Genomic DNA, 12,812 nt, shown 5'->3' with positions numbered 1-12,812 from the left:
TTTTGATGGAGTCACGTAGTAAGGCCCATTTCCCTCTAGGACGCTTAGTTTAGGAGATGCAGTCAATTTATTGTTTTCATGCTAAAATTTCGATATTTGATGGATTTTCGACCAATTTTTTAAATTTTTGATGGAGTCACGAATTAAGGCCCATTTCCCCCTACGATGCATAGTTTAGGAGATACAGCCAATTTAATGTTTTCATGCTGAAATTTCGATTTTTGATGGATTTTCGACCAATTTTTGAATTTTTGATGGTGTCACGAATTAAGGCCCGTTTCCTTCTACGACGCATAGTTTAGGAGATACAGCCAAGTTAATGTTTTCATGCTTGAATTTAGATTTTTGATGGATTTTCGACCAATTCTTGATATTTTTGATGGAGTCACGAATTAAGGCCCATTTCCCTCTAGGACGCATAGTTTAGGAGATACAGCCAATTTAATGTTTTCATGCTGAAATTTTAATTTTTGGTGGATTTTCGACCACGAATTAAGGCCCATTTCCCTCTAGGACGCATAGTTTAGGAAATACAGCCAATTTAATGTTTTCATGCTGAAATTTCTATTTCTGGTGGATTTTCGACCAATTTTTTAAATTTTTGATGGTGTCGCGAATTTCCATTTCCCTCTAGGACGCATAGTTTAGGAGATACACCCAATTTAATGTTTTCATAGTGAAATTTAGATTTTGATGATTTTCGACCAATTCTTGAAATTTTTGATGGAGTCACGAATTAAGGCCCATTTCCCTCTAGGACGCATAGTTTAGGAGATACAGCCAATTAATGTTTTCATGCTGAAATTTCGATTTTTGATGGATTTTCGACCAATTTTTTAAATTTTTGATGGAGTCACGAATTAAGGCCCATTTCCCTCTAGGACGCATAGTTAAGAAGATACAGCCAATTTAATGTTTTCATGCTGGAATTTCGATTTTTGATGGATTTTCGACTAATTCTTGACATTTTTGATGGAGTCACGAATAAGGCCCATTTCCCTCTACGACGCATAGTTAAGGAGATACAGCCAATTTAATGTTTTCATGCTGCAATTTCAAATTTAGATGGATTTTCGACCAATTTTTAAATTTTTGAGGGAGGCACGAATTAAGGCCCATTTTCCTCTAGGACGCATAGTTTAGGAGATACAGCCAATTAAATGTTTTCATGCTGGAATTTCGATTTTTGATGGATTTTCGACTAATTCTTGACATTTTTGATGTAGTCAGGAATCAAGGCCCATTTCCCTCTAGGACGCATAGTTAAGGAGATACAGCCAATTTAATGTTTTCATGCTGAAATTTCGAATTTTGATGGATTTTCGACCAATTTTTGAAATTTTTGATGGAGTCACGAATTAAGGCCCATTTCCCTCTAGGACGCATAGTTTAAGAGATACAGCCATTTAATGTTTTCATGCTGCAATTTCAATTTTTGATGGCTTTTCGATCAATTTTTGAAATTTTTGACGGAGTCACGAATTAAGGCCCATTTCCCTCTAGGACGCATAGTTTAGGAGATACAGCCAATTTAATGTTTTCATGCTGGAATTTCGATTTTTGATGGATTTTCGACCAATTTTTTAAATTTTTGATGGAGTCACGAATTAAGGACCATTTCCCTCTAGGACGCATAGTTTAGGAGATACAGGCAATTTAATGTTTTCATGCTGAATATTTGAAATTTTTGATGGAGTCACGAATTAAGGCCCATTTCCTCTAGGACGCATAGTTTAGGAGATACAGCCAATTTAATGTTTTCATGCTGGAATTTCGATTTTGATGGATTTTCGATCAATTTTTGAAATTTTTGATGGAGTCACGAATTAAGGCCCATTTCCCTCTAGGACGCATAGTTTAGGAGATACAGCCAATTTAATGTTTTCATGCTGGAATTTCGATTTTTGATGGATTTTCGACTAATTCTTGACATTTTTGATGGAGTCGCGAATTAAGGCCCATTTCCCTCTAGGACGCATAGTTTAGGAGATACACCCAATTTAAAGTTTTCATGCTGAAGTTTCGAATTTGATGGATTTTCGACCAATTTTTTAAATTTTTGATGGAGTCACGAATTAAGGCCCATTTCCCTCTAGGACGCATAGTTTATGAGATACAGCCAATTTAATGTTTTCATGCTGAAATTTCGAATTTTGATGGATTTTCGACCAATTTTTTTAAATTTTTGATGGAGTCACGAATTAAGGCCCATTTTCCTCTAGGACGCATAGTTTAGGAGATACAGCCAATTTAATGTTTTCATGCTGAAATTTCGATTTTTGATGGATTTTCGACCAATTTTTTAAATTTTTGATGGAGTCACGAATTAAGGCCCATTTCCCTCTAGGACGCATAGTTAAGAAGATACAGCCAATTTAATGTTTTCATGCTGGAATTTCGATTTTTGATGGATTTTCGACTAATTCTTGACATTTTTGATGGAGTCACGAAATAAGGCCCATTTCCCTCTACGACGCATAGTTAAGGAGATACAGCCAATTTAATGTTTTCATGCTGCAATTTCAAATTTAGATGGATTTTCGACCAATTTTTAAATTTTTGAGGGAGGCACGAATTAAGGCCCATTTTTCCTCTAGGACGCATAGTTTAGGAGATACAGCCAATTAAATGTTTTCATGCTGGAATTTCGATTTTTGATGGATTTTCGACTAATTCTTGACATTTTTGATGTAGTCAGGAATTAAGGCCCATTTCCCTCTAGGACGCATAGTTAAGGAGATACAGCCAATTTAATGTTTTCATGCTGAAATTTCGAATTTTGATGGATTTTCGACCAATTTTTGAAATTTTTGATGGAGTCACGAATTAAGGCCCATTTCCCTCTAGGACGGATAGTTTAAGAGATACAGCCAATTTAATGTTTTCATGCTGCAATTTCAATTTTTGATGGCTTTTCGATCAATTTTTGAAATTTTTGATGGAGTCACGAATTAAGGCCCATTTCCCTCTAGGACGCATAGTTTAGGAGATACAGGCAATTTAATGTTTTCATGCTGGAATTTCGATTTTTGATGGATTTTCTACCAATTGAAATTTTTGATGGAGTCACGAATTAGGGCCCTTTTCCCTCTAGGACGCATAGTTTAGGAGATACAGCCAATTTAAAGTTTTCATACTGAAATTTCTATTTTTGATGGATTTTCGACCAATTTTCGACATTTTTAATGAGTCACGAAGTAAGGCCCGTTGCCCTCTAGCACGCATAGTTTAGGAGATACAGCCAATTTAATATTTTCATGCTGAAATTTCGATTTTTGATGTATTTTCAACCAATTTTTTTAATTTTTGATGGAGTCACGAATTAAGGCCCATTTCCCTCTAGGACGCATAGTTTAGGAGATACAGACAATTTAATGTTTTCATGATGAAATTTCGATTTTTATGGATTTTCGATCAATTTTTTAAATTTTTCATGGAGCACGAATTAAGGCCCATTTCCGTCTAGGACGCATAGTTTAGAAGATACAGACAATTTAATGTTTTCATAATGGAATTTCGTTTTTTGATGGATTTTCGACCAATTTTTTAAATTTTTGATGGAGTCACGAATTAAGGCCAATTTCCCTTTAGGACGCTTAGTTTAGGAGATGCAGTCAATTTATTGTTTTCATGCTAAAATTTCGATATTTGATGGATTTTCGACCAATTTTTTAAATTTTTGATGGAGTCACGAATTAAGGCCCATTTCCCTCTACGATGCATAGTTTAGGAGATACAGCCAATTTAATGTTTTCATGCTGAAATTTCGATTTTTGGTAGATTTTCGATCAATTTTAAAATGTTTGATAGAGTCACGAATTAAGACCCGTTTCCCTCTAGGACGCATAGTTTAGGAGATACAGCCAATTTATTGTTTGCATGCTGAAATTTCGATTTTTGATTTATTTTCGACTAATTGTTGATGGTGTCACGAATTAAGGCCCATTTCCCTCTACGACGCATAGTTTAGGAGATACAGCCAATTTAATGTTGTCATGCTGAAATTTCGAATTTTGATGGATTTTCGATCAATTGTTGATGGAGTCACGAATAAAGACCCATTTCCCTCTAGGACGCATAGTTAAGGAGATACAGCCAATTAAATGTTTTCATACTGAAATTTGGATTTTTGATGGATTTTCGGTCAATGTTTTAAATTTTTGATGGAGTCACGAATTAAGGCCCATTTCGCTCTAGGACGCATAGTTTAGGAGATACAGCCAATTTTATGTTTTCATGCTGAAATTTCAATTTTTGATGGATTTTCGACCAATTTTTTAAATTTTTGATGGAGTCACGAATTAAGGCCCATTTCCCTCTAGGACGCATAGTTAAGGAGATACAGCCAATTAAATGTTTTCATACTGAAATTTGGATTTTTGATGGATTTTCGGTCAATGTTTTAAATTTTTGATGGAGTCACGAATTAAGGCCCATTTCGCTCTAGGACGCATAGTTTAGGAGATACAGCCAATTTAATGTTGTCATGCTGAAATTTCGAATTTTGATGGATTTTCGATCAATTGTTGATGGAGTCACGAATAAAGACCCATTTCCCTCTAGGACGCATAGTTAAGGAGATACAGCCAATTAAATGTTTTCATACTGAAATTTCGATTTTTGATGGATTTTTGACCAATTTTTGAAATTTTTGATGGAGTCACGAATTAAGGCCCATTTCCCTCTAGGACGCATAGTTTAGGAGATACAGCCAATTTTATGTTTTCATGCTGAAATTTCAATTTTTGATGGATTTTCGACCAATTTTTTAAATTTTTGATGGAGTCACGAATTAAGGCCCATTTCCCACTACGACGCATAGTTTAGGAGATACAGATAAAGTTTTCATGCTGAAATTTCGATTTTCGACCAATTTTTGAAATTTTTGATGGAGTCACGAATTAAGGCCCATTTCCCTCTTAGAAGCATAGTTTAGGAGATACAGCCAATTTAAAGTTTTCATACTGAAATTTAGATTTTTGATGGATTTTCGACCAATTTTTTAAATTTTTGATAGAGTCACGAATTAAGGAAATGAAATTTCGATTTTTGATGGATTTTTGACCAATTTTTTAAATTTTTGATGGAGTCACGAATTAAGGCCCATTTCCCTCTAGGACGCATAGTTTAGGAGATACAGCTAATTTTATGTTTTCATGCTGATATTTCGATATTTGATGGATTTTCGACCAATTTTTTAAATTTTTGATGGAGTCACGAATTAAGGCCCATTGACCTCTACGATGAATAGTTTAGGAGATACAGCCAATTTAATGTTTTCATTCTGAAATTTCAATTTTTGATGAATTTTTGACCAATTTTTTGAATATTTAATAGAGTCACGAATTAAGGCCCATTTCCCACTACGACTCATAGTTTAGGAGATACAGATAATGTTTTCATGCTGAAATTTCGATTTTCGACCAATTCTTAAAATTTTTGATGGAGTCACGAATTAAGGCCCATCTCCCTCTAGGACGCATAGTATAGGAGATACAGCCAATTTAAAGTTTTCATACTGAAATTTAGATTTTTGATGGATTTTCGACCAAGTCTCGAAATTTTTGATGGAGTCACGAATTAAGGAAATGAAATTTCGATTTTTGATGGATTTTCGACCAGTTCTTGAAATTTTTGATGGAGTCACGAATTAAGGCCCATTTCCCACTAGGACGCATAGTTTAGGAGATACAGCCAATTTAATGTTTTCATTCTGAAATTTCGAATTTTTATGGATTTTCAACCAATTCTTGAAATTTTTGATGGAGTCACGAATTAAGGCCCATTTCCCTCTACGACGCATAGTTTAAGAGATACAGCCAATTTAATGTTTTCATGCTGGAATTTCGATTTTTGATGGATTTTCGACTAATTCTTAAAATTTTTGATGGAGTCACGAATTAAGGCCCATTTCCCTCTAGGACGCATAATGGAGTCACGAATTAAGGCCCATTTCCCTCTAGGACGCATAGTTTAGGAGATACAGCCATTTTAAAGTTTTCATGCTAAAATTTTGATGGATTTTCGACCAATTTTTTAAATTTTTGATGGAGTCACGAATAAAGGCCCATTTCCCTCTTCGAAACCAATTTTTCAAAATTTTTGGTGGGATCACGAATTAAGACCCATTACCCTAGGGACGCATAGTTAAGGAGATACAGCCAATTTAAAGTTGCCATTTTTCATGGATTTTCGATCAATTTTTGAAATTATTGATGGTGTCGCGTATTGGGACAGCTCTTTTCTTGGATATATTTTGCGTTAAAGGGTTATGGAAACTTGGACTTTGGTTTAGATCAGCAACTATGGACATACACCTAGCAAGGTTCTTCATGCAACAAAAAAACTATTTGTACTAAGGTATAGTAAAACTTGCCTTTCATAATTCAGCAATTAGAAAACACATAGTTTTAGCAAACTATTTATATAATTTATTTAAACATACATATACGTACATATATAGATTTTGTCTATGGTTGCATTTTTCATGTTAATTTGCAATTAAATCGATACATTTATATGTCGTTAATTATACTACTACATACAGAAGTAAATACATCATACAGTTGCTTATAAATGATTGCGGTTGATATAGTTAAACAAAGGATACGTTTTTAAGCGTTGAGAGCAATGCTTATCCATCCATTGCAAGGAAGAAGAATAGACTATAAATCACTTTGCTTCAACATCATCTCAGTAAAAATATTCTTCCGCGCCATAGCCTTAATGTTTAGTTCTAAATGTAAATATTTAATTACATATTAACAATTTACCTTATCTTTAAAAAAGAATTTCCATTTCTACTGTTTCGAAAATCCTCTATATCTTCATTTCATTTTCTAAAATATTTCTGTGGGCATGGATTAGAAATGCTCTCAACACTTTATTTGGTCATTATGTTTTGGGTTTTTTGTGTGAATATGCTCTAAAAGCTGTTATTTGGAATCATTTGTTGTTCTGTTACAAATTATTGCATCTAGACTTAATATCATATGGGTATACAACATAAAAACTTTTTTCATATAAATATAGTGGATACTGTAGTTTAATTATGCATATGCATTTCACCTAAATTGTACACAAAATGTTCACTATATTTTGATATTTCCATTTACAGTATCTTACATAAGGGACATTTGTTTAAGTTGGCTTAAAGTTAGTTTTGGTTTATAGTTTGATATGATGACAGATTGTTTTCTAGTTAGTTTGTTTAATGTTTTTGGCATTTGGTTTTATTTCAGTTTTGTTTTTGTATTAAGGGACTGCATTTCTAAAAGAAATTTTATCAAAAATCCAGAAAAAATAAATTTTTCAAAAATATTTTTGGTTTTCACATTTGATCAAAGATGAGTTTTAATAAGTCTCTGTGCCAGGAGTGAGAAAATTGTATCCCATTAACATTATTAAATTTAAACTTTTATCAACATTTATTTAAATTATTATTTTTTTTACTAGTGAACACTATAGAAGAAAGTAATCATATTTTTCACCGGAGGAAAAAACATAAGTTTCGTTTGAAATGCGTTTTTCTAAAACCAAAATGGACCTGGTGGATTGTTAGATAATCAGTCAATCTTTCACACCGCTGATATGCAAAATTTAAAGAGTTTGGCAAAGGTGTACGTGTATATAGATGAAAATTAAAAGAAATATTGAGGATTTGTAAGCATTTTAAGTTTAACTCTAAATTGAAAATGGACTTGGTGGATTGTTAGATAATCTGTCAATGTTTCACAACGCTGATATGCAAGATTGAAGAAGTTCGAAAAATATGTACGTGTATATAGATGAAAAATAAAATGATTGAGGATTAATAAACATTTTTAGTTAAAGGTGGAAACGGTACCAACAGAACTGTCATTTCCTCTATTCTGTTTCCAAATTAAAAAAAAAAATAAAAATAACATAAAAGAAATGTACAGTACAAATCTCTGACCTAATGTATGGCCGATTCGTCTACTCTTTTTTTTTCCTTTCTAAGACTTGGCACCCAAACGACATGGATCATGTCATCCTCAGATAAGGAGTAAGTTTTTTTTTTTACACTCACTGACGGTGAACTTACCGTCTAGGTTGTCTGTCTAAATTTACTGTCCTTAACTATGTTCAAATTCGAAAACTTCGCATAAACACCATACAACCTCACGCATTTAGTCATATCCCGGATCTTCGCCTGAAACAGATTTCAGTCCCTGTACCCTCAATGGAGACTCCCTTTTAAAGCCGAGTCTGAACGGCGTACCGCAGTGCAACACCTCTTTGGAGAACAGTTTTTACATGGCATAGTACCTCACAAATATTGCCAGCATAAGGCGGGAAAACCACCGTCATAGTGTAAAAACTTCTGCCCAAAGAGGTGTCGAGCTATGACACGTCGTTCGGACTCGGCTATAAAAATGAGGCCCCTTATCTTTGAGCTAAAACTTGAATCGGGCAGCACTCAAAACTTCTCCGCAAAAAAGGTGTCGACTGTGGCACGTAGTTTGTACTCGCCTGTTAAAAGGAAGCCCCTTATCATTGAGCTAAAACTTGAATCGGAAAGCATTCATTGATATGTGATTAGTTTACCCCTATTCCTTAATGAAATCTTCATGGGCAAATTTGCTTTTTTGCAATAAAGACCTATCTCCAGATTAGAGGTGTAGGTCTCATAAATTCATTGCCCGATATTGACAAAAAATGTGAGTAGTTTTGGTGCCCTTGACTTCCTTACTCGATTTGGTCTAGAGGGGACTATTTTTGGATTAAGTGGAATACACTAAAGAATCATCCGAATGTTGATGGAATTTGGACAAGGTGTATATCCATGATGGTGGGCATCAGAATCACTTTCAGATTCGGTTTTACATGTTGATTTATGTACAAGTTACATGTTACACTTTTTAACCGATCATCTTCAAATTTGGTGCAGTCATCTCTTTTGGCTTGGAGACAAATTCTATTGAAGCTGAAAAAATCGGTTCAGATTTGAATATAGTTTCCATATACATTTATGGTCGTCCTTATTGCAATAATATGGTAATTTGTAAACTTTTCTCAGATTTACATTTAGGGCCTTGACAAGCGCTTTTATTATTCGATCAGATATTCTCTCTATGAGTCCCCCCCAGTATGTACGGATTTTGGTCCTAACTCTTCGTTTCAAATTTTAAAAAATTTCAATTTCGACGACCTGGCCTGGACACTTAATATGGTGTAGGTTGTCAAAAAGCCAGCTTTGTCCGACTTTAGCTCGCTCTTACTTGTATTTAGATACGACAGTTCAAGACTTAAACTGAATATATCAAACTAAAATTTTTTTTCCTGCAGCTGTACCATGTTCACTAAAAACGAGAATTATTATACTTTAAATATTGAAACGAGTTTAAATAAGAAATTAAGAAAGTTTTCGTCATACTCCAAAGTACTGCAAGGAATATTTTAAGAATTATCAAAAATTTTTTCTTTTTAGTTTATAAATAAATAGTTTAAACCGAAATTGAATTACAATTTTCTCACTAACTCAGAGACTTTAATCGAAACTTTGGTTTGCAAACCTCTTTTGTACAATTTACTTACATATCTATTAATTATCATACATTTTGTCTTAAATCTTACTCTTATCAAAAGTGTTGTGGAACTATTTCTGTAGTATTCTCAGCTCGTCATCGCAATCACCAACGTTCTCGCCATCGTCATTATATTTTGGGAAGATTCTAGTCATTAAGAGATAATAATGAAGCAAGCACACGATTTTCTTTCATTTACATACAAGAGACTGTGACTGCATCCACTTCTCTGCCTCAAGTTTGGTTTATTATTTTTCTTAATTAAAAAAGAAGAAAACATTTATTCATGTTCCGATATGTGCGAAGGAGCTACATGCATCTTCAGCTATGAGGTTGTAGTTAAGACAAGGATATGATTTCATTGTGAGAGTATGTATGTGAGCGCTTTTTTCTTTCTAAATATATTTTTTATTCAATTTGTACCACTTTGTATGGGTAAATTTATAACAGCCTTTCTAAATCTTCACTTTCAGCTTCGCTTGTGAAGGAATCCGTATCCGTAAAATAGTCATCACCTCGATTGCGACGACAGCAAATTCTTCGACTTATCTCATCATCACTCCAATGTTCAAATTCCTCTTTGTGATGTTCCAACAGCATAAGGGAGGGAAACAAACTATCACATCCGCCACACCTGCATGCATGATGGGGGAGAAAAGAAGGAAAAAGACCAGAGCTTAGCATTACAGCATTTCGTGAAAGAATGTTTTTAATTAGTTTTTGGCAGTAGTGTGTAAAACTTACCCGAAATGTCGCTTCTTTTGCTGATGTGATGCCAGTTGCCGGTGGCAATGGAATGCCCTATCGCAAACGTTACAGGTAAGTGATTCATCTGCAATTAAATAATGAAAAATTTTTTTACTCGTAATATTCTTTTATGATAAAAGGAAATTAAATTTTTAGTTATGGAATCATAACAATTTTCTTTATTTTATACCCACCACCGAAGGATGGGGGTATATTCATTTTGTCATTCCGTTTGCAACACATCGAAATATCCATTTCCGATCCTATAAAGTATATATATTCTTGATCGGTATAGAAATCTAAGACGATCTTGCCATGTCCGTCCGTCTGTCCGTCTGTCTGTTGAAATTTCGCTACAGTCTTTAAAAATAGAGATCTTGAGCTGAAACTATGCATAGACTCTTTTTTGTCCGTAAGCAGGTTAAGTTCGAAGATGGGCTATATCGGACAATATCTTGATATAGCCCCCATATAGACCGATCCGACGATTTAGGGGCTTAGGCCCATAAAAGCAATTATTATCTAGTTTAGCCAAAATTTGGGACAGTGAGTTGTGTTAGGCCTTTCGACACTCTTGCTTAATTTGGCCCAGATCGGTCCAGAATTGGATATAGCTGCCATATAGACCGATCTCTCGATTTAAGGTTTTGGGGCTATAAAAGGCGCATTTATTGTTTGATTTGGCCGAAATTTGGGACAGTGAAATGTGTTAGGCTCTTCGACTTTTTTCTGCAACAAGGCTCAAATCAGTTCAGATTTGGATATAGCTGCCATATAGACCGATATCTCGATTTAAAATCGTGGACCCATAAAAGGCGCATTAATAATCCAATTTCACTGAAATTTGACACCGTGACTTATGTTAGGCTTTTCGACATCAGTGCCGCATATACAGATCGGTCTATATATGCATATAGCTACTAAAAAGACCAATATTTTGTTATGCACAATTGAACAATGACGATATAGCTGCTATGGGGCATAAGATATCCATTTTCACAGGATTTGACGAGTAGTGGTTAAGGTTAGAAATACATCCATTAAGGCACGACCGAAACTTCATGTGAGAAGGACATCATAACTTTGTGTTTCCGTAATTAGGAGTTTTGGCCACATTTACCGCACATTTCCTCTGTTCTTGGCGCTTGTGGTATTTTTGGAGGTACTCTTTGCTGCTACTAGCAACACCACAGAATTTCACAGGAATTATATTAAGGTACATTGTGGTGTTCCATTAAGATACCCGACTTATGGAACAAGTGCTTTTTTAATGACCTATAATGGTATTCGATGGAATTCCCGGCACAAAATTTACCAAATAATGAGCATTTAAGCCCTAAAAATCCAGAGAATGGTGCCTCATAATATTCATTTCCCTCAAAAATCGACACTCAAATGTACATTTCATTAAAATGCATTACATGCCGCTTGTCATTGAAGCCCAATGGCAGAGTTGCCATGCCAATAAAATAAATTTAAACTGGTTTGATTTGTTTGTTCCGTATAGACTAAAAAACGGCAAAACCGATATTCTCGAAATGTTCGGTAGCGGAAGGGGGACGGACCCTCCCCTTATGCCAAAAACACAACGCAAAATTAAAAGTGGACCGATAGGGAAAATATTGGTATCTAATAAAAGGTATTAGAGAGAAGAATACGAATATAGTGTTAAAATTTGAGTCTAAGTAACCATAGGGCCGCCCCAACCCCAAAACTCCTCCAAACCGACATATTGGACGTTTATGTTCATATGGGCCTCAAATGAAATGTTTTCGGGAGTAGATTTCGAATCTGGCATACAAAATCAGATCGAAGTATAGGGGTCACGTCATCCCTCAAAAAAGCCATTAGACCCATTATGACTATATGATACTTGGCTGGACCGATTTTCTTAAAACGTTCATAGATTGTGTATGTTTGTCTGGAAGGAAACATAGGCTATATAATTTTTTGATATCGGGTGGAGGCGGACGCTCCCCTTACACCAAAAAACGCCACCCATATTCGATAGTGATCCGATGTTCACAATAAGGATATCAAATGAAAGGTATTGGAGACCAGAAAACGAATGAAAAGTATTAGGCAGTAGATTACAAATATGGCGTGAAACATTAGGTCCAAGTAATGGGAGGTCACCCACTCCCAAATACCCCCAAATGGGCATATTAGCCGATCATGGCTACATGGGACTCAAATGAAAGGTATTTGAGAGTAGAAAACGAATTTGATATCTAATCTTGAAGCCAAGTGTTTTGGGGTACGCCCTTAAGCACCCTCTAAACTGAACTTCTTTTTCTTTGGGAATAAAGAACGAATTTGATATCTAATTTCAGTGCAAAGTGCCGGTGGCCGCTCCAACCCCAAAACACCCTCCAAACGGTTCATATTTACCGGCCATGGCAATATGGGGCTCCAATTAAAGGTATTTGGAAGTGCATCACGAATTTGATATCCATATTTAAGTCGAAATGTCTGAGGTGCCATTCCTTCCCTAATGAGAACATTACCCTAAGGAAG

The 12,812-nt window shown here is 34.9% G+C and overlaps 1 protein-coding gene across 5 annotated transcripts in view; it reads right to left on the bottom strand.

Annotated features, from left to right (window-relative positions):
- Window positions 1-8,745: 8,745 nt before the first annotated feature.
- Window positions 8,746-12,812, bottom strand: part of LOC106094377 (dermokine) — a 105,841-nt gene continuing 101,774 nt past the window's right edge. For all 5 annotated transcript variants that reach the window (XM_059361524.1, XM_059361523.1, XM_059361521.1 and 2 more), the window contains 2 exons: window positions 10,293-10,380; window positions 8,746-10,182 (listed from right to left, as the gene is read on the bottom strand). In XM_059361524.1, the coding sequence (XP_059217507.1) occupies window positions 9,990-10,182; window positions 10,293-10,380 (281 nt within the window). In that variant the 3' untranslated portion in view covers window positions 8,746-9,989. The remainder of the gene's footprint in view (window positions 10,183-10,292; window positions 10,381-12,812) is intronic.

The sequence above is a fragment of the Stomoxys calcitrans genome, chromosome 2 (genome assembly GCF_963082655.1).
Source record: "Stomoxys calcitrans chromosome 2, idStoCalc2.1, whole genome shotgun sequence".
Taxonomy (NCBI): Eukaryota; Metazoa; Arthropoda; class Insecta; order Diptera; family Muscidae; genus Stomoxys; species Stomoxys calcitrans.
Note: the sequence above shows the minus strand (reverse complement) of the source record. Positions and strands in the feature narration are given on the sequence as shown.